We start from the raw sequence: 19170 nt of genomic DNA, 5'->3' as shown, positions 1-19170 counted from the left end.
CTTTTTCCTTTGAACAATCTCCTCAAAGTCCATCGATACAAAACACAGAAGTCTCTGAGAAAAAGACAAATAGATATGCAAATCAGAGCTGTGGTAATTACAACTGCCCCGTCACTGCAACTGTGAAGAGACGTTTGTGCATCAGCTGACGATTTTATCAAAATTGACCCTGTGAGTCGGGCTCTTCATCCTTCCCCGGAAATGTACAGGAGCTCATATTTCATTTAGACACCCTCATTCATCTTGTTTTACTTGATTGAGTTGCTGAGATATTGCTGAAAGGTAATGGAAAAGGTCTAGATGTTCCTTACGCGTTACAGAAGAGGGCCAGCACGCATTATTTATTGAAATCGCACCGTGTTCTCATTGGCTTTTTTTTTCTCCTTTTCTTGCTAATGTGCCGTCATCTTCAGCACCAACACTCAAAGTGAAGCTGTGAGCTCGCTCCGTGGATCTAATGGGACAGGTTTTTTCAGGTCTCAAAAGTGTGTGTAAAAGTGTGCACATCCTCGCATGTTTTTTTAAGTATACTGTGTACACTGCATGTATACAACATGCTTACTTGTGAGTGCATGAGAGTGTGTACATTCTTGCGTGATTGTGTGCATGTGTAAGTGAGCGCGCGTGCGAGCCAGTGAGTGAGTGATTGTTAGCAGAAGCTCGTTAACCTCAGAAGGCATTACCACAGCCCTGGGGTTTACGACAATTTGGCAAAATAACCGACAAGCGAAAAACATAACGGACAAATTAAAAACAAGAGAATAGAAAGTGATTACTGAGGATGAAATTGAAATGATCATATGTTCACCAGTTTGAGGACAATACCGACGATGAGAGAATAGGCCAAACAATTGTCAAAAAGCAAATAATTATTGACGTAAAAATAGAAACCGATTAATGGAGTAAAACAGCGTTCGTCTCGCAAATCTGGATCGCAAGAAAAAGTGACTAAAAAAGACAAACATTTTTTTTCTTTAAAATGAAAATCTTACACAACAGTGACTGTGTGTGTCTGTGTGTGTGCAGGCGTATCAGCGCGAGAGAATGGTGTGTTATTTGACATCACTTCTGCCATGTCGTCTCTTTTTTTCCTCCTTTTCGCAAGACGTTTTTGTTTTTACAGCTTCACTCTGGGCAGACCAGACCGCTGTACACACACATTCAGACACACAAATGCATATATTCTCTCACACACACACACGCGCATGCATATTCCCATACACACAGACCCCTAAAGGGGCCTTTTTCCACATTGGGCCATATGGTGCAGACAGGCGCACGGAAACAATTCTCTAAAAACAACACACATTCTGCACTTAGAAACCTGCCACACACACACACACACACACACACACACACACACACACACACACACACACACACACACACACACACACACACACACACACACACGCACACACACACACACAGTTAAACCTGCTGAATGAATTGCTGCCTTGTTCAGTGGTGCACTAATGGCAAGGAACCTGCCATGGAGATTACCACACACACACACACACACACACACACACACACACGTTCAAATACACACACACACATACACACACACACACACACACACACGCATAAACACGCAGCGGCTCAGCATTAAGCATTCTAGGGCACTTATCCATTAGAGGGGTTAGTTATTTTCCCTCGTCTAAAAGTAGGTATTCAACTTAATATTCCAACGGTAGTAAATCTGCTCCATTAAGCAGCTGGGGCAGATGTCTGTGAAACGCTGAAAGTCTTCAGGACCACAACTCGTTATCCTGGCTAATGGAACTACTAATATTTTACTTGTTTGGCATCAGACAATGGTGCTACCAAAAAAAAGACAAACAATGAAAAGCCAGTTCAATGGCACATCTATCAACACCTTCTGCTGCCCGCCAAAGGGAATCTTATCTCAAGTCAGGGATCTGCAGTGGTTAGCGATAGTGAAGCTTAGAGTATGAAAGTTTATAAAGTAGAAACTATGTTGACAGATTGCTATAGTACTCGTATCATCTTGCTATAGCTCACATGGACTGTATCATGAGAGAGTTCCTCTTCCATCAGCAAGACGAGTGGCAGAGCTGATTGGACGTCAGGAACGAGCCACTACGCTGTTGTTTTACTCGATCTTTACATGGCAAATAGTTTGCTGCTATATTAATCCTCTGAATCCTGTATATAGGAGCTTTTATTCAAATTGAACTACATGACAGCTTCAACAGCGGCACTTCTGGAGCAGAATCGCATGCCAAACTTAAGCAGATCTTAATAAGGAGGTGTTTCTGCTTTGTTTATTTAAGTCTGCTTTGAGATCATCTTAACATGAACCTGATGCCGATACATTCAGTCTCGTATCTCTCTTCCCTTCTTTAGTGAGGTCTTTCTCAGCACTTCCATCAATATGGAATATGGCCAACGCTTTGGAAGTAATTAAGAGTGTTTTTTTTTGTTGTTTTTTTTAACATTCTTAACCAGTCTTACAGTCACAGCTTTATTATCCGTGAAGGTATTTAAATCTATTCCTTGGCAAGCCTCTCATTGTCCCTTTTCCTTCTTGTAATCAAAGACAAAGCAGGTCTGCCAATATTCCTAACAATATGGAACGTTTCATGTTCCATTACTGACAATTGGCTCTGAAGGGATTCAGGAGTCAAATTCAACAGTGTTTGTTATTGCAGTCAAACTTATCCGAGGGACTCAAAGCAGCAAGAAGGTCCGATTTTCCATGTCGGCTTATTCAGCAGTGATTCATAAAGACCCAATAAGTGACTTCTGTAAGACACTGAGTCACCTCATCCTGAGCGAAACTTCCTCTCATAAGAAGAGATAAGGAACTAGATACAATATTACGAAACGCCACTTTACTTTGCATGTATGGATGATGGCAGAAACATACAATGTATTTGAACTTTGGTTAGCATTAGGATTCAAACCAAAGTTACATGAAACTGTTCGAAATCGTCGAAGCAAAGTGTAGAAAAATATCATCAATCATCTTTTTCCAATTGGAAAGACATGCTGTGTCAACTAGGACAAGTCAATCTGTCTGCTGTGAGAAGCTTAAGTATTTCTCACAAAGTGAGTAGTGTTAAGGATAACCTCACATTTTCACCACCTCAGTCTCTTGCTCCTGTTGGCACAGCTTATTTCTTCCCGCTTACATCTTTGAGGACAATGCTGTGCCCGCATTGTTCCACACACCAGCACTCCCTGTGCGCTGGCATTGGCAACGCAGTCAAACGCGCGCGGCGCTCTACTGTGACACCCACTGCAGTGCGGCGGCGGCGGCCTCGCTTGCACTTGGCTTTGGCGGGCCACCTGGATCTGGGGGGCGGGGGTAACTACCAGTTGGAACTATCTGTCAGCCCCCAGCTACTCTGTTCATATTGTTCTGACGAGTTGCGGCGACGCTGCCAGGCGGCCTGGCTGCTGTAGCCGGGCGCGCTGGCTGCTAGCGGAAGCACCGCCGCTAGCCACTAGCCCGTCAGCTCCCAGCAGCTCCGTCTTCATCGTCTCGGGTAGCCGAGCTGGTGCTGCCGATCTGGCTTAGGACTATCAGCAGCAGCAGCATCCCGCGGATCTGCCTGTCTTTGTTGCATTTTCCTTCAGCAGTGGACTCTGGCTCACACGAATATGCATAGATTCTGACAACATGTTGTAATATGTGAAGTAATCCATAAAAGCCACTGTGCGTGTATAATTGGCTGCTGGCTGATCCCAGCCAAACTCCATGTCCTATGATGTCAGGGTATACAAGTGAATGGTGAAAGTTGCTACAGTGATACAGATAACATCCGGGATTATTGCCGGGAAAGGGTCTGACTAATACATGGAAGAACATTTTAAACATCATGCTCCTTCAGAAAGTGCAACGTGTAAGATGTAGCCACATGCTCAGCATTTCACCTCTTCTACTGGCTCATCAATTATAAATTTGAAAAAAAAGACAACTAAAAACTAACTGCAAGGCAAAAATCCTCCAAAATATAACCAAACTGAAACTTTGAGATTAGAGCCCCGGGTGCTGGGGTTCGCACCGGCTGAATTTGGGCTATGGCACATCTCCCGGAGTTGCCGCCGGCTCTCCTGACAGTGAAGCAGCCTTCTGTCAGCAAGGGGCACGAGGCGATGGTGCGGTTGGTGTTCCCGTTTCTGCCGCTTTGAAATCCGATTAAAAAAAAATATCAAAACCTACACAGATCATGGATGCATAATTGACAAGCCCTGAGGGCAGGTGAGAAAGGATTTGTTTTGTGGAAAACTCCTGCATATTGTGTTGGTGATGGCGACCCTGTGGACGAAAGCAGCAGTGTTTTGGAAAACCTCTAATTTCTACTGCAGCGGTGTCTGAGGCATGTCTGGTCTTCAGAGGCATCAGTGTTCCATTGAGATTGAGAGTGTAACCGGTTAAGAGTAAGTGAAAAAAATCTACATCCAACATTAAAACCACAGTAACAGTTTTCTCTCCCCCACGAAGCGGCAACACGCCCGTGAGTTTGATGAGTTCCTGGAACCGCTACGATTACAAAGAGAATGTGACATCATATTCACACAAGACATCCTTTTCTTGCAATAACCCTCGAGAAGACATACGTCTTGGACTTCCTATCATGTTGGACTGAGGCCAGACTGGACGTTACAGTGACTCACCAAGGCCTCAGGGGGAATCAGCGGTCTTACAATACAGGAAGGGCCGAGGCTGGACGGTTAGGATGCTCATTTCAGTAGCTTTCTCTGCAAAGCAGTCCATGGATGTCTGTGACATGACTCATCACATTTTCACATGCTGTTGATAATGTCAGTAAGTTTTCTTTCATGTCAAAACAGATTGTACACATTGCAACTTAAAGAGAAAAGAAGGAAAAGAAATAAAAATTCATAGTTTGAGTTTTGGTCAAAATAGGCCGTGACATTTGAGCTGACTTGGCATAAATCTCTGTACCTCTCAGACACGGCTGCATCTGCGGAGTGATTTTTCCTTCCAGACATACCAGAAGCAGCACACAGCTGTATAGTTCACCAGCATATGGATTAAATAAATACAGTCTGCACTGAGCTTGTTAACACTTGTTCACTTGGCTACAACACACTCGCACTGTTGTAGCCAAACAGAACGAAACACACACCCACATTCTGCACACACCCACGTGAGCCGCATGCACACAAAAAGGTAGCCCCACACACACACACACACACACACACACACACACACACACACACACACACACACACACACACACACACACACACACACACACACACACACACACACACACAAGCAAATATCCCTAAAGAGTAAATTTGCCTGTGGATGGGCTCCGGTTATTGCGGGAGCAAGCAGCGACACACACACGCAGGTTTAATGGCTTGGAAAGCACATATGGACAGCCACACAGGCGTATATACTCAGGGGGAGAAAGCTTTTGATAAAGGAAGGATTTGAGTGCTAATGTGGTACAACACCTAACCAGTTATCAGCATTACTTCACAAGGGTGGGAGTCTTGGGTAGACACACACACACACACACACACACACACACACACACACACACACACACACTGACGGGTCTAGAGACTTTCATACAAAAGAATTCTCTCCCTCAGAAACAGAGAGGGAACCGGCTTGAAGTAGAAATTCTGTGGTACAAGAAAACTGAAATACTGAACCAATAGTTGGGGTTTGGTCTCCTTCTGGCTATGTGGTCAGTTGTGAACCTGCAGTAATCTGATTAATGTAATTTTAAAACCAACTCTGCAGAAACAGACAGAGACAAAGATCAATTGGCAGAAGCCCTGAAAACTGGGTTGGTTCCATTACTCCTGCTTCGTTACACCCCCCCTGAAAAACTGCACAGTAAAAAAAGACACCCTCGAAACAGCGGTGGAAAATGAAGCAGCCAGCAAATGCCAGTTTTGACTATAAGTTGTCCCAACAGACAAGGAGGAGAGACAGGATTTTAGAGGCGTTGAAGTGAAAACTCTCAATAAAATGATTCCTGTTGCCACTTAGATAGCAGGCTCCAAGGTGCGCAGTGTTGAGGATTAATATCTAATTCAGCATTCCCCAAAGTTTGGTTCGAGTCTGCTGTCAACGCACGTCAGAGGAACGTCTCTATAAAAGGACTAATGTTTTGTTTTCAAATCAAATGTATGTCCTACTTTTTTATACATTATCTTCCCATTCTCTATTCACTCTGGAAATGGCTTGTCAGGTCTATATGCTTCTTCTTTTTTATTTTTATTTTACAGCATTGGTGTAGTGCAATAACTTAATCAGCTTATGCTATGAGCCGGCTGGAGGCTAACATTGGCCAACGAGCGACTGCGACATTACACAGTTTGATTATACTTCACGGAGTAAATCAGGAGACAAGTTGTTACGACTGTGCGGTGTGTCAACGCAATCAGCCGAACACTCAGTCGACTTTTCCATCCAAATGTGTGGTTACCAGCTTCCACGAGACCTTGCGAGTGCAAACGTGGGGACGATCCGGGCTGTGAACGCGCTCCAGTGCTCGCTTTGGGACACATCTGTCCCGTGACGCCCATGGGGCAGATGTGTCCCAAAGCGAGCTCCAGCTCAAAGATTCAGAGCAGGCGAAACACTTACACACAAGAATGTGAACGGAAAACCACACAGGACATGATATACAGACTCGCACACACCTGTCACTTTGATTTTTGATTGATTCGCTGACCTTAAACAAGTCGATCATTAACAAACCAACAAATTAAGTCATTAATTGCCACGGCAGCTGGTGACACCTCCTGTATTAATCTTTGTCGGCATAATTAATAAGCCCTAATTGGAATTAATTAGAATTAATTGTTGTTTGGGATACGGGGGGACAAAAGTGGGAAAATCTGCTGTGTGCGTGTGTGTGTGAGGGGCAGAGGTGTAATGCCCTCTGTACGGAATGATGAATGGGTGTTTGTTACTGTCACACGCACACAGAATGAAACCTCTGCACGTGTGTGTGTGTGTGTGTGTGTGTGTGTGTGTGAAGAACTAATAGCGGTACATCGGACTGCAGAGTTGTGAGAAGATGACATCATCAGATGCACACTTAGCTACCTGTTGACCCATCTTTGCTCAAACAGGTCTCGTGTAAAAACAATGGCGCATCCAGAACCAGGTTCTACTGTGACTTTAGGCATTTGTGTGTGTGAGGAAGATCCAGGGTGACACGCAGAGACAGACAGTGAGAGGTCGGCAGAAAGAATAAAAGAGATATACTGACGTAAAGAGAAGAAAAAGAAGAACGGGGACTCACTGCCTCAGAGTAGCACAACTCATTTGTGGGGCATTACATCATGGATATAAACCCGTGAATATTTAAATAAACTCCTGAATGTTTTAATAACGCGTGTGTGCGTGTGTGTGTGTGTGTGTGTGTGTGTGTGTGTGTGTGCGTGTGTAGCATGCGACTCAAACTTGCTTGTGGGCCCGAATGAATTGTCTCTACTCAACATTCCTCAGCTCTCTAAAACTCGGCCAAATCTGACTCGTACGAGCACTTCAAAGGCGACGATAACACAACACACACGCACATGCTAGCGTGGCATGCCAACATGTACACATGCATAGACACAGGCGGACACTCACAGACCACAGCTAAAAGCATCGAGCAGCTCAAAGCAATCTGCCCTGCTGAACTGCATCACCGAGCAAAGCCACCACACCACATAATGAAAAACACACACAAACACACACAGACCAACATGCATGTCACATGTGTCCGCACACATGTGCTTAAAAAGGCCTCATATGCACAGCCAGTACCATATACTCAGGGTTGCACTATGCAAACACAGGGAAAGAACAGACATCCATAAAAAAAACACCAAAGCTCTGTTTAAATACAGAAATAAAGGCAGTTTAAAAAAAAAAAAGCACAAACTGATATAATCACACACAAATGAGCAAGAACACAAAGTGAGTCGACGAACCTCCATTAAAAAGGGTCAGTTCACTCAAATGACACTCAAAGAAAACATTTTTCCCGCTCAGTTCTTATTGTTTGACCTCGCTATTAACTTTATTTGAAGAGATTTGGAGAATTTCATAAGACTTCTGCCACCGTGCTGATGCCATTACAGTGAATGGACTTTTTGGAAAACTTCATCTCTTTCCTGACTACTTCAGACTATATCCCAGTTAAATGTGGATAATACAGAAACTTCACTGTGGACAATTTAAAAAAAATATATATTAAAAATCAGAAGAAACAGCTTACAATGAAATCTGTTGAGATGGGGAAAAAGCGAGCATGAGTGTGTGTGAAAAAGAGGAAACAGTAGAAGAGCACTTCAGTGGGTGTGTGTGTGTGTGGGGAGGGGGGGGGTGCGGGGGCAGAGGTGTAGAAGGATAACACAAATGTCAGTGATTGCGTGTGTGTGTGTGTGTGTGTGTGAATACCTAGTTGTGCTCCATCAAAATATGATGTGGTAAAAGAGAACAATATTCACGCAGCGATAGCTAGACTGTATCCTTCACCACGAGCCCTGCAGCTTTGTGCGCACACCCATAAAATAACCTCAACTGTATATTTGCATTTCCTGTAGTACAACAAACTGTGTGTGTGTTTTCAAAACACTGACCTCTGTCAATTCCTTCATCGGCCGTGAACAAATGAATTTGGAGTCAAAGTCTAAATAACTTATTTTTAAATTAAATCAACAGGCCAAACAAATCGGCCATGTCATCGCCCAGTAATTACACGCTCAGTATCACTACTGAAGCAGGTTTACGCCTTTGACATGTATCAAAATTACTCCTGCCGCAGTAAAGGTTTGCAGTGTTTGCAAGTCAAAAATCAACGCAGCAATGTCAGGGAGGTTCACTGAACAAGACACGCCTGGTAACAATTACTCAGCCGACATTTTTTACTCCGAGTACATATGATCTTAGCCAGCCGATCAAACAGTTGAACAAGTTGCAACCACTAAACTTTACAGAGTGTAAGGAACTAATGAGCTGTGCTCCTAATGAGGTTTACTGAACCGGAGTGGGCACGATGGAGGAGCAGGTAATGTTCGAGTCAACCGCCCGATAAAGTCAGAGCCGTTCTTCGGCTCTTTCCTGGATAATAACCGCACACATGGTTTTTCCACCCTGACAAGCAAAGCAGCTAACACGCAGTCACTTCCTCAAACGGTGATGACTAAGAGCAGCTTTTCATAAAAGTGCTCACAGCACCGTGGCTCTGCATAAACGCCATTTTATCAGCAGTCGTTTGGCAAACTACACCCCTCCCTCCCCTCCTCCTCCTCTGGTACCAGTTATCGCTAAAGGCTATAACGCTAATCTACGGTAAAGACGAGCTGCAGAATTAAACTTTTATCTTTTATCTAAACAAATGACGCATGCCGTTTTGATGTTTATTTCCTTTTAAATTTGAAACTTAATCCTGAATCGGGGTGACTCAATCGACTCAAGTACGCCCATACACACCACAAACACACACACACACACTCACACACACACACACACACACACACACACACACACACACACACACACTGTAGTGGAGTAAGGTTGTAATGAATTCCGTCATCTACATAATTTAACAATGCTAAAACTGTTTGCATGTTTGTTTTGAACAGAGATCAATCAATAAACAATAATTACTCATGATCACAAATTGAAAAATGTATGATAATGAATAATAAAAACCTCAGATAGAATGTATCAACAACAAGGGATGAAATACAAAGAAATGTAATAAAAAGGAAATAATCCCGCCATTAATTACCGAAGCATGCAGACGTGTAGTTTAAAATGCATATGATAATAAATTATACATCCCTTTTGTACTGCATATATAGTGAAGGTATTAAAAGTGATTCATTTTGCTTAATGATTTATGTCCTATAATCCCATAACATTGAGAGATTTGTGCACCAATAATGAATATAGACCTTTTTGTCCTACCTCTGCTGATCATCAGGTTATAAAGACATCATGGCGTCAGCTCTGTCGTAGCGGTCTGATCGGACCCCCGCGCCGCGCCGGACCGTCCAGCAGCAGCCAGCAGTTGGGCGACCGGCCCCCTGTACTCCACGCGGTAATGGGAAGCAGAAACCAGGCGTCGGGCCCAAACTAATATCCCTCCATTTCTTTATCAGGTCCACGTAACTCCACACAGGTCCGTGAACATCAGAGCAAACACTTTTCAGCTTCTGTGACTTTTGTTTGAGGTCTTAAACTCCACGAGGCATCGGCAACCTTTGGTCCGGGGCTGCTGCTGCTCCTTTTATGCTTAACAGCTGGGCAACACAGCTTTGAGTTTGATCAAGTGTGTTGTAGATCCGCGTGAGATGTATCACGCAGGCGGCCCCTTCTTGCTGCCCAGACCTCTTTATTTATGGTTTAGGTTCCTCAGTCACGGCTGTCAGAGTCAACTATCACCTTAACAACCTGGAAAATGACAGAAAGACAAATATCATTAGAAAAGTGCACATTATGCAACATTTACTGGAACATATATGAGCCAGACATTTCGTCTATTTCATGCCTACGGGAAACAATTTTGTGGAGACATCCAAATTGACTGGCTGATCAAAGGTGCACGATACGAAAAAATATTTAGTGCCCTGCTGAGACCCCGGCCAGTCAAACTCCCTAATTGAACCAATTTTCTTTTATCACCATAGTTGACAGCTGACATAGCCTTCCACATGTGAAGATTGTTTGAAGGCCCCGGGATAAAGCCAAGCCGCTGATTATGTATGGTAAAAGGTCAAGAATATGTGAGCCATTGAAAAGGGAAAGCGTCAAGCAGCTTTTCTCCAAAAGAAACCTGTTATTTTAAAATGTTTTTTTTTTTTAAGCTCATATTTTCTCTAAAAATCTGCAATTAACAAAAGGAATGCGTTTGAAAGCTGCAAGACACCCGATCAAAAAACATGTAGGGAGCATTGCCGGACTCAAGGGAGTTCAATTCAAAGCAAAGACTTCTAATGCAGTCTAATGGCAAATATCTAGAAAACAAACAAACTGGTGATAACATATTCAAGCCGCTCAAAATACTTAAAATATTGTGTTCAGTCACAATGTGACATGAAAACCGCTGATAATCCCACACGGAATTAATCCAAATTAGAAAACAATTATAGCCGGTGGTAGTGATCAACAGCATCGGCACCCAACTTCTCTCTTTCTCTGTGCCGACAATTAATATTCACTCTATTTCGATATTGATTGCTTTATGAGTCGGAACAAAAAAGTCATCAATGACCAATTTCTAGGAATTAATAACTACATTCATCGTTGGATATTAAGTTTCCAGAAGCTGCGACGGTTGACGTTTATATTTTCTTCATCCGGTAATTCGAGTGTTAAATGTCAGCCTCTCCGGTTCTCAGTTCCCCCTTTTGTTGCCCCAACCGCGAAAATCACCCCACCCTCTCTGTCTGTACCACTCCTCTCTCCCTCCCTCCCTCTGCCACCCCTTCTTCTTCTTTCCATCCATCTTGCCTCTTTCTCCCTCGAACCGCAAATCTAAATCTGAGTCTGTATTTATACAAAGCCGTTTCCTCGGGTCAGTCAAACTCGTGTGCGTGCGTGCATGTGTGTGTGTCAAAGTCTTGTCTTTTATCCAGACACACACACTCTCTTCAGAGCAGAATCTATATTTGGAACTTGTTTCTTGGTCGCAAATAAAGCCACCGTTTTATCTCCTTTGTTATTCAGAGGCTGTGCATATCAAACCGCCTCTCTTTGGACACGAAGGAACTATTTTATGTTTCGAGTAGAAGGCGCACTACTGCCAAAGAAGTTACGATGTAATGGTAACATGCAAAGGAAGGGCTGTCATAGTTACTCTCTTCACTCTACCTGTTGAGTGCTTCACCTGGTCCAATGTGGGCCTGACCACATTCATATCCAGTTCTAACTTTTATTGCACTATAGATAGAAAATGAACACAGCAGCCATTTGAGAATGGCAGCATGTCATTATTTAAAAGGGGATGTCTGCCGTTTGAGAAGAAAAGAAAAAGAAAATTGCTGGCATGAAAAGTAAAGCACATTGTGAGTCATTACTGAAATTATGAGTCATTTTCAGAGTCCCTCCCCTGTTAAAACAGTGAGTTAAAACTGTGTTTTTGAGGATATAAATATGGTCAGTAGACGTCTGGGATGAAACCTATTATAAGACTCAATGTAACCTTGTTAAGTGTCTTCAATGAGAACATCTAATAAGTCACTGCTAAACACAGTAAGACTGAACGCAAACAGCCATGCAAACACAAAGTGCATGCTCGTTCACGGTGAGGTTTTCTCCAGGATGTAAAACACAAACTGTGAAATCCCAGTGATCACATGTAACAGACGTGCTTCCGGTTATTACGTGATTTAACCACATGAATTACACAATCTGTCACAGCAGAAAGAAAGTCAGAACGCTTACGACAAGAGCGACAGAAAGAAGAAAATAATGCTTATTAGTGGCGCTCACAATAAGAAACGAAAGGAAGAGAGAAGTTTTTTCTTTTGCTTAAAGAGTGAGTGTGACTCTAAATATTTCCCCTGTAGAGTTCTGACTCAGGCAAGCTTGCTGCTTACTCATATACTTAAATCGCTCTTTCCCTACCCCTTCTACTTTTCTCCTTTTTTTCTTTGTTTCCCCACAATGACTTCTCATTCTTTTCATTCCCCCGTCTCTCCGCTTCTCTCACCGTAACAACTCTCTGCTCCAAATCTAATGTTCACTCTCCGGGCTAACACAACGCCGTCTCTCCCCATCAATCCATCACTGAGCCCTCTGTCATTTCCAAATGCTTCTTCTGTCTGTTTTTCCAACTGTCATTACGGCTGAGGTCCGCCGCCTCCTCCTCCTCCTCCTGTGCTGCGACCCCCCTCCGCGAGTGTGTGTGGTCCGGTCCGGCTATAGACCGTTACATTGTCCCAGACAGATTGGACTGCGCCACTAGCCGGCAGACGAGGGGGAGGAGGTGGTGGGGGGGAGGAGAGGGGGCGGGGGGGATGTAGAGCGGGGGTTCCTAGGGAATGTTTGTTTTTCTGTTTCCAATTTGGTCCAGCCTGAGGAACTCCACACTCCGCTCTGTCTCAAACACACCATTCATGACGGCCTGACGTACATGATTACACACAAATACCCACTCACCAACTGTCCCTTACACACACACACACGCACACGCACACAGACATGTATGCATGCACCCATATACACACGCTGTCTCATTGCCATCAAAATACACACACACACACACACACACAGACAACCATTTACTTCATTTTTACCATGAAACAAGCCCTTTAATTTATCTTTGTTCTCATCTTTTATCGTTTTTTCTGATCTGTTGCTGCTAATACCGTTTCAAATGACACGGCGGTCAAACTAATTACGCTGGATTCTTCCTCGTCTTTCAGCAATTTTTCCCCCGTTTGTCACCCGGGAAAATTATTGTCTTTGAAAGGTCTGTTTTTTTTGGTTTGTTTTTTTCATGTGTCGCGCTGCGTTCTTCAATGTTATGTCGACAGATTTGAGCTCCATGTTCCACCAATTATGGCACAGAGAGCACATTGTTTTATACTTAACTCAACTGTTCCATCTGAAACGGATTATTTGAGTACGTTATTGTTGTTTGGATTTCAAATACACAATGCTGAGCTTTGCGTGTCCATGCAATGTTTTTTCTTGTGTCAATAAAAACAAACAGCTCACAGACAGACAGATAAGGGCTTTTTTTTTCAGGAGCATATTGGTTTGATTTGAGACGTCATGCAGTTTTTGTTCCACGTTTCATCAACGGCTCATTGGACAGACAGGAAACCACATTTATGTATTCAAACGTTACGAATAAAAGAAAAAAATCTAAAGATTTATTCAATTGTTTTGACTATTTGTGTTTTAAAGTGCGGTGTTGAAACGACTAAGAGATATTTAAGACAGACAGGAAATCAAATATTACAAACACACTGGACAAGCAGCTTTTTCTTTTTTTAAACTGTTTTTTCAAAGTCATAAAGTTGTAGGTTTACCTTTGACTAATAAATTAAACTGTCCAGCATCGATCTATCTGAAAAGAATATGATTACACTCGTGCATAGTTGCATCTGAAAGTTGTTGTTTTGGGTGTGCCGACTCTGCGTGTGGTCCAATTACATGAATCAACCAAGATTATCAAAAATCAAATAGATAAAACCTGTTATTAATTGGTTGTAATTGTTGCAGCACAACGATGTTTGCGCTGCACTTACAAAAAGACAGGAATGCTAAAGTAATCTCTTTTTTTCTCGTTGTTGACTCATCACTACTGCAGTATGAATGCAACATCAAAAGATGAATAAGAAACAAAAGAGCAGGCAAACGCGGCAAGAGGGACATCTGTTCTTCATTGTTCCACTAAACACAGTATGAAATTAACAGAAGCCTTCAAGAATGTTCCAAAAATGAGCGTTACATTTACATCATGAGCTAAAAGGAGAAAGAAGAAGTGTTGTTTTGTGCAGTTTTATATCAGAAAAAAAAATTCATCTTCTCTATAAACAGCTTGAACTACCAAAGGGGAAACAGTTGCCACTTTAAATCAGTGCGTAGCCGCTCTGATTCAACAGCGTCCTGCCATGTGGACTTATGGAGGAGAAAAACACACAACACTGTTTTCTACATTGGCTACGAAACACTAACGCGATGGCTCCCAGCGGAGGAGCCCACTATGAGCTGCTGACGTCCGTGTCAGGATGGCAGTTCCTCATGAGTTCCTTTTGACTGACGTCTCAAATTCACAATTCCAACAGAAGAGTGAAGCAAGACGAATTAGTTGCCGATGTCATCAATCAGAGAATTCCTCTGCAGTAACGAATGGCGATTTGCAAAAGCAAAAAGCCCACAGGCTCGTCTAATTCGAGGGTTTGGCGCGAACGACAGCGCAGCCGGGCAGGAACTCCTTCATCAGGTTTGTTGTAATAACAACATCGTGCCGCCGATTTCACAATCTTGTGAATGACATCAATCAGAAACCTTGACCAACCAGATCTTTCAGCTTCCGAGGTCTGTCTAGTCATTGCTGGAGGCAACGCCCAGAACATTCAAGTTTGGCTCTGAAACGTACAAGTTGCTGACGCGCCGACACTTCCCTGTTCCTCTCAGCGCCTATTAAACTATCAAAACTTTATCCTGTGGGAGGGGTTAATTCAGCTTTATTATTGATTATACCAGATCTGATGACGGTGGGAGCGTTCATGCAGATATGTCCAAAATGGGGCCGTCGGTTTAAGAATTACGACTAAAAAAGGTTATCAGGACTTTTTCGGGGGGGTAATTTGCCCTCAGATTGCTTGCTGACTGGTTCTTGTTCTCCACCCCCTCGTGACACCTCATTCAAGAAATCCTGGAATGGCCCCTGATGAGGAGAAAGCGAGAGAGAATAACACGCAACAAAAGGTCCTCAGGTACTCTGAGCACCATAGAAACACCACAGAAATGTGTCAATGTGACAGAACCTAAATAAATCAGCTGATACTGGCTGCTCACGGTTAACTAGTCGGCATCTATAACACCTAAAAAGAGGAATTGAAACTATTCTTGCTGTCATGTATTTAAAAAAAAAAAAAGAAAAAAAAAAAAGAGGGAGATGAAGCGCACCTCTAAAATAGCGCTTTATTTACAACAAACATACACTAAGCTAAGCTTGTGAACTGGAAAGAAAAGCTTTTTGGTCTGCTGGCCCTTGGGCCTGCCACATGTCAGACGCTGTCGTTCCTTCAGATTGGTTGACTGCTGCTGCGGCTGGTGGAGACAAACTAACCAACCACAGTCAGGACAGCATCCGCCTTCGCCTGCATGGATGGCGTTAATGTTCCCCCCTTGATGTATGTTAGTAGCAGGAAACCCGGAGCTGCATAAATCAACACGGGACTGTTGATTTTGACCTTGCGCTCCACAGCCGAGACTCTCATACATCAAAATATAATGGCGAACAAACTCTGCTTCAGTGGTAGTTGTAGGCGTAATGGAAGGAACTAGTAGCTGCATAAATCAACATGTTGATTGTTGACGCGCCCCCCCCCCCCCTCGCCCCCCACCACCACACACACACACCTCCCTTCCCAATGCCAGCAAAATACGGAAAACAAACCACAGCTCTGTCAGAGACACACACTTTACACACACACGCCTCACCAGCCTGAGCAGGTCCGCCAAGCATATCTGATTATTTTAAAAAGACACACGCGCACACACACACACACATCCTCATGCACACACACACACACGCCTGTGCGCGTGTCATGGTTAGGTTGGTCTCTGTCTGGGTAAGCTCAAACATTACGTCAGTCACACACACACACACACACACACACACACAGCTATACGTTGATACACTTGATAGACTGTGCACATACTGCTACACACTCGCAACGCAACTCCCCACACACACACACACACACACACTTTCCACTCCTGGAGAATCGGACGTTTCTTGCAAAGCGGCCGGCCCGACGTGAAAGAAACGTCTGGACAAACTAAAGGGCGCGCACGCGCTCACAGACACACAGCGGAACATTTTCAAGCCACAATGTTGACTTTATATTCCTTTCCAGAGCCCTTCTATCGGCACGCCGGCCAAGTGAAGCAGCGTTTCCCTGTTGAACAGTGCCGGGAAGCGAGACTGGGAGGTTTTCGGGGGCCTCAGTGATGTCAACGCCGCACTGGAAAAGCTGGATTTGACTCAAAATTCAAGATATGATCAGGCTCTCCCAGCGATCCACTGGGATTTATTTAATGCAGGAAATACACAACTATAAAAAGGTTCTTTAATATTTGGCCATTAACGTGTACACTTTACTTTGATAAGTTTCGTAGTCAAAAACTACAATACTGGTCTTGTGCCTGAAGGCCAAAGCATCCTTCACTTTCTTGGACTGCAGCAAGGAATGTTTTCAATGATGCGTCGCAATGAAGCTGATTTAATGCCACGGAGCCATATGATTATTAACATAGCCAAGGTTCAATATTCAGATCCCACACACCATGTTTGCACCAGATTATTACTTCAAAACAATATGAAATATCTGCGAGTCAAACCAAGTAACCGCATCGATCCAGATCTTTTACCGACAAAGGTTTGATCACCGGGTTAGTTGATCGTGCGTCCGTAAATTCAATCTATTCCACAGGTTTTCTCACAATCTTGGAGGCAGGCAGAGTGACTATAATCTTTGTTTTGCGTCACTTTCTTCAACCGCTGCTAAGCGATCTGCTCAGATCTCATGCTTTCCACCCCACACGCTGTTTTTCTTCACTCTCTTTTCTTTCCATCTCTCCCCTCTCCTCCGTGTTCATCAGAGAAAAGTGACGCTGCCTCACTCTGCAGTATTATTCAGGAGAGACTCCGAACACTTTGCTTCCCAGCCCCACGTGCACAGTGGAAGTGAAGCTGTGGGCCCGCGGTGCGATATTGCTCAAATACATCCCGAGAAACAAAGCAAGAAGCACTTGTTTTATCTCATCCTTCAAGACATGACTCCAATGTTTTTTTTAAAGCTGCCTTAAGTACTAGCCGAGATAAAGCCAGAGCGTTTCCCTACTTCACAAACTAATCCTGAAAGGATTTTTTTTATTATTCGAAAAACAAAAAACACGAGGAGCGCTTGTTTTATCTCACCTGACGACAGACAGATATTTTATTTAAAATCTGGTAGACGCACATGGAGTATCGGAAAGCACACACTTGGTATGGTTTAGGGGCCGGACGTCAAAGTGACTGAAAGAACACAAGACAACAGAGGGAGTGGCCGACCGAAGAGGCTTATGGGTGATCTGTTAAGGCACGTCATCTGCCCTAGTTTCTTTAACCTCCTCCCAACCAATGCTCTGCTGACACAAAACTGACATTTTTATAATCTAATCATTTAACTCACTGACTCGTCTAAAAAGAGCCGGAGAGAGAGAGAGAGAGAAAAGGAGCGACAGCGAGCGGCGGAAGGGGGATACTCACAGCGAGGTGAAATCAGCCACTAAAGGAAAAGCGCAGAGGACAAGTTGTGTGCGAAGCACTAAAAAAGCCCAAAAGCCATGTTGCAGAACAAACGCCGCGCGCCCCACTGTGCTTTTCCACCCACCCCGACACACACACAGGCCCGAGTAAATTTAACTGTCAGCCGTAAAGTTTTCGACTATAGCAAGTGATCTTTTGCCCCCTTTCCTCTCCCCTCTTTCCCTCCTCCCACTCCTGTGCCCATGCAAATGAGTTTCTCATCTATCCATCCATCCTTCCTTTCTTCTTTATTGCCTTTCCTACTCCATTTCCACCTTATTGTTCTAAGCATTTCTTTTCTTAAGTCTATCACAGCCTTGTTTTATTAACTTTCCTCGCCCTTTGTCTCGCTTCCTTTCTCCTTCCCTCGCTCCATCCATCCCTGTCTCCGTCTCTCCCCACTCCACAGGCCAACACTGACCATAGACACCTCTCTTTATCCCCGTTCCTTATCTTCTCCCTCCTTCCTCGCCAGAATTGGAAAAAAAAAAACCACCCTTTCCCTCTTCCTTCTCCCTTCTTCCATTCTTCCTTAAACCCCCACCCCCTTACATCCCACACACACACACACACACACACACACACTTCTGACTGTGGGCCTCTGACACCCACCTTCTCCTCTCCCTCCACAAAAGTCTGAAAGACCCCCAGATGTGCGCCCCCTTAATTTCCATTTCAAAAAAGAACCACCTCCCTCCCTCCATCATCCGTCTATCCATGGATCCACTTGATCATACACACAGCAGACACTTCAAAAACACTGCAACACATGCACACACAAGCACTTCTCCGCAAGTAGACTTCTTTCTTTTTTTTTTTCATGAGACAAAATTGGAGAAAAAATAAATAAATAATGAAAAGCCGACCACGACAAACATTACTTATTGGATTCTTTAAAGGGGGAGTGCTGCACTTATGAACAGGCTATTGTCATTACCAACAGAAGACTTCCCCTTTCAGAGAGATTGTTTTTTAACATGCTGACCATCAAAGAATGTGGTTTTGAATTGTTTCCCCCTTAAATTATAATCTGTTTTTGCAAGGACTCTGCCATTAATCACAAGAAATGACAGAAACTAAACAAGTGTGCCTTTCCAAACTCTATTGGTATGTTCAATGAATCTGTTCCTTCAGAGAATCTATTTTGCTTTTACTTTCCTGCACACAC

The 19170-nt window shown here is 43.6% G+C and overlaps 1 protein-coding gene across 2 annotated transcripts in view; it reads right to left on the bottom strand.

Moving 5' to 3' along the window:
- Window positions 1-19170, bottom strand: part of trps1 (trichorhinophalangeal syndrome I) — a 105823-nt gene that overhangs the window by 75961 nt on the left and 10692 nt on the right. For both annotated transcript variants that reach the window (XM_068575430.1, XM_068575431.1), the window contains exon 2: window positions 9932-10417. In XM_068575430.1, the coding sequence (XP_068431531.1) occupies window positions 9932-9944 (13 nt within the window). In that variant the 5' untranslated portion in view covers window positions 9945-10417. The remainder of the gene's footprint in view (window positions 1-9931; window positions 10418-19170) is intronic.

This window comes from Clinocottus analis, unplaced genomic scaffold (assembly GCF_023055335.1).
Source record: "Clinocottus analis isolate CAN_PGR_092001 unplaced genomic scaffold, fCliAna1.0.p SCAF_14, whole genome shotgun sequence".
NCBI classification, from domain to species: Eukaryota; Metazoa; Chordata; class Actinopteri; order Perciformes; family Cottidae; genus Clinocottus; species Clinocottus analis.
The sequence above is the reverse complement of the archived record's forward strand: the minus strand, read 5'-3'. Positions and strand labels throughout refer to the sequence as shown.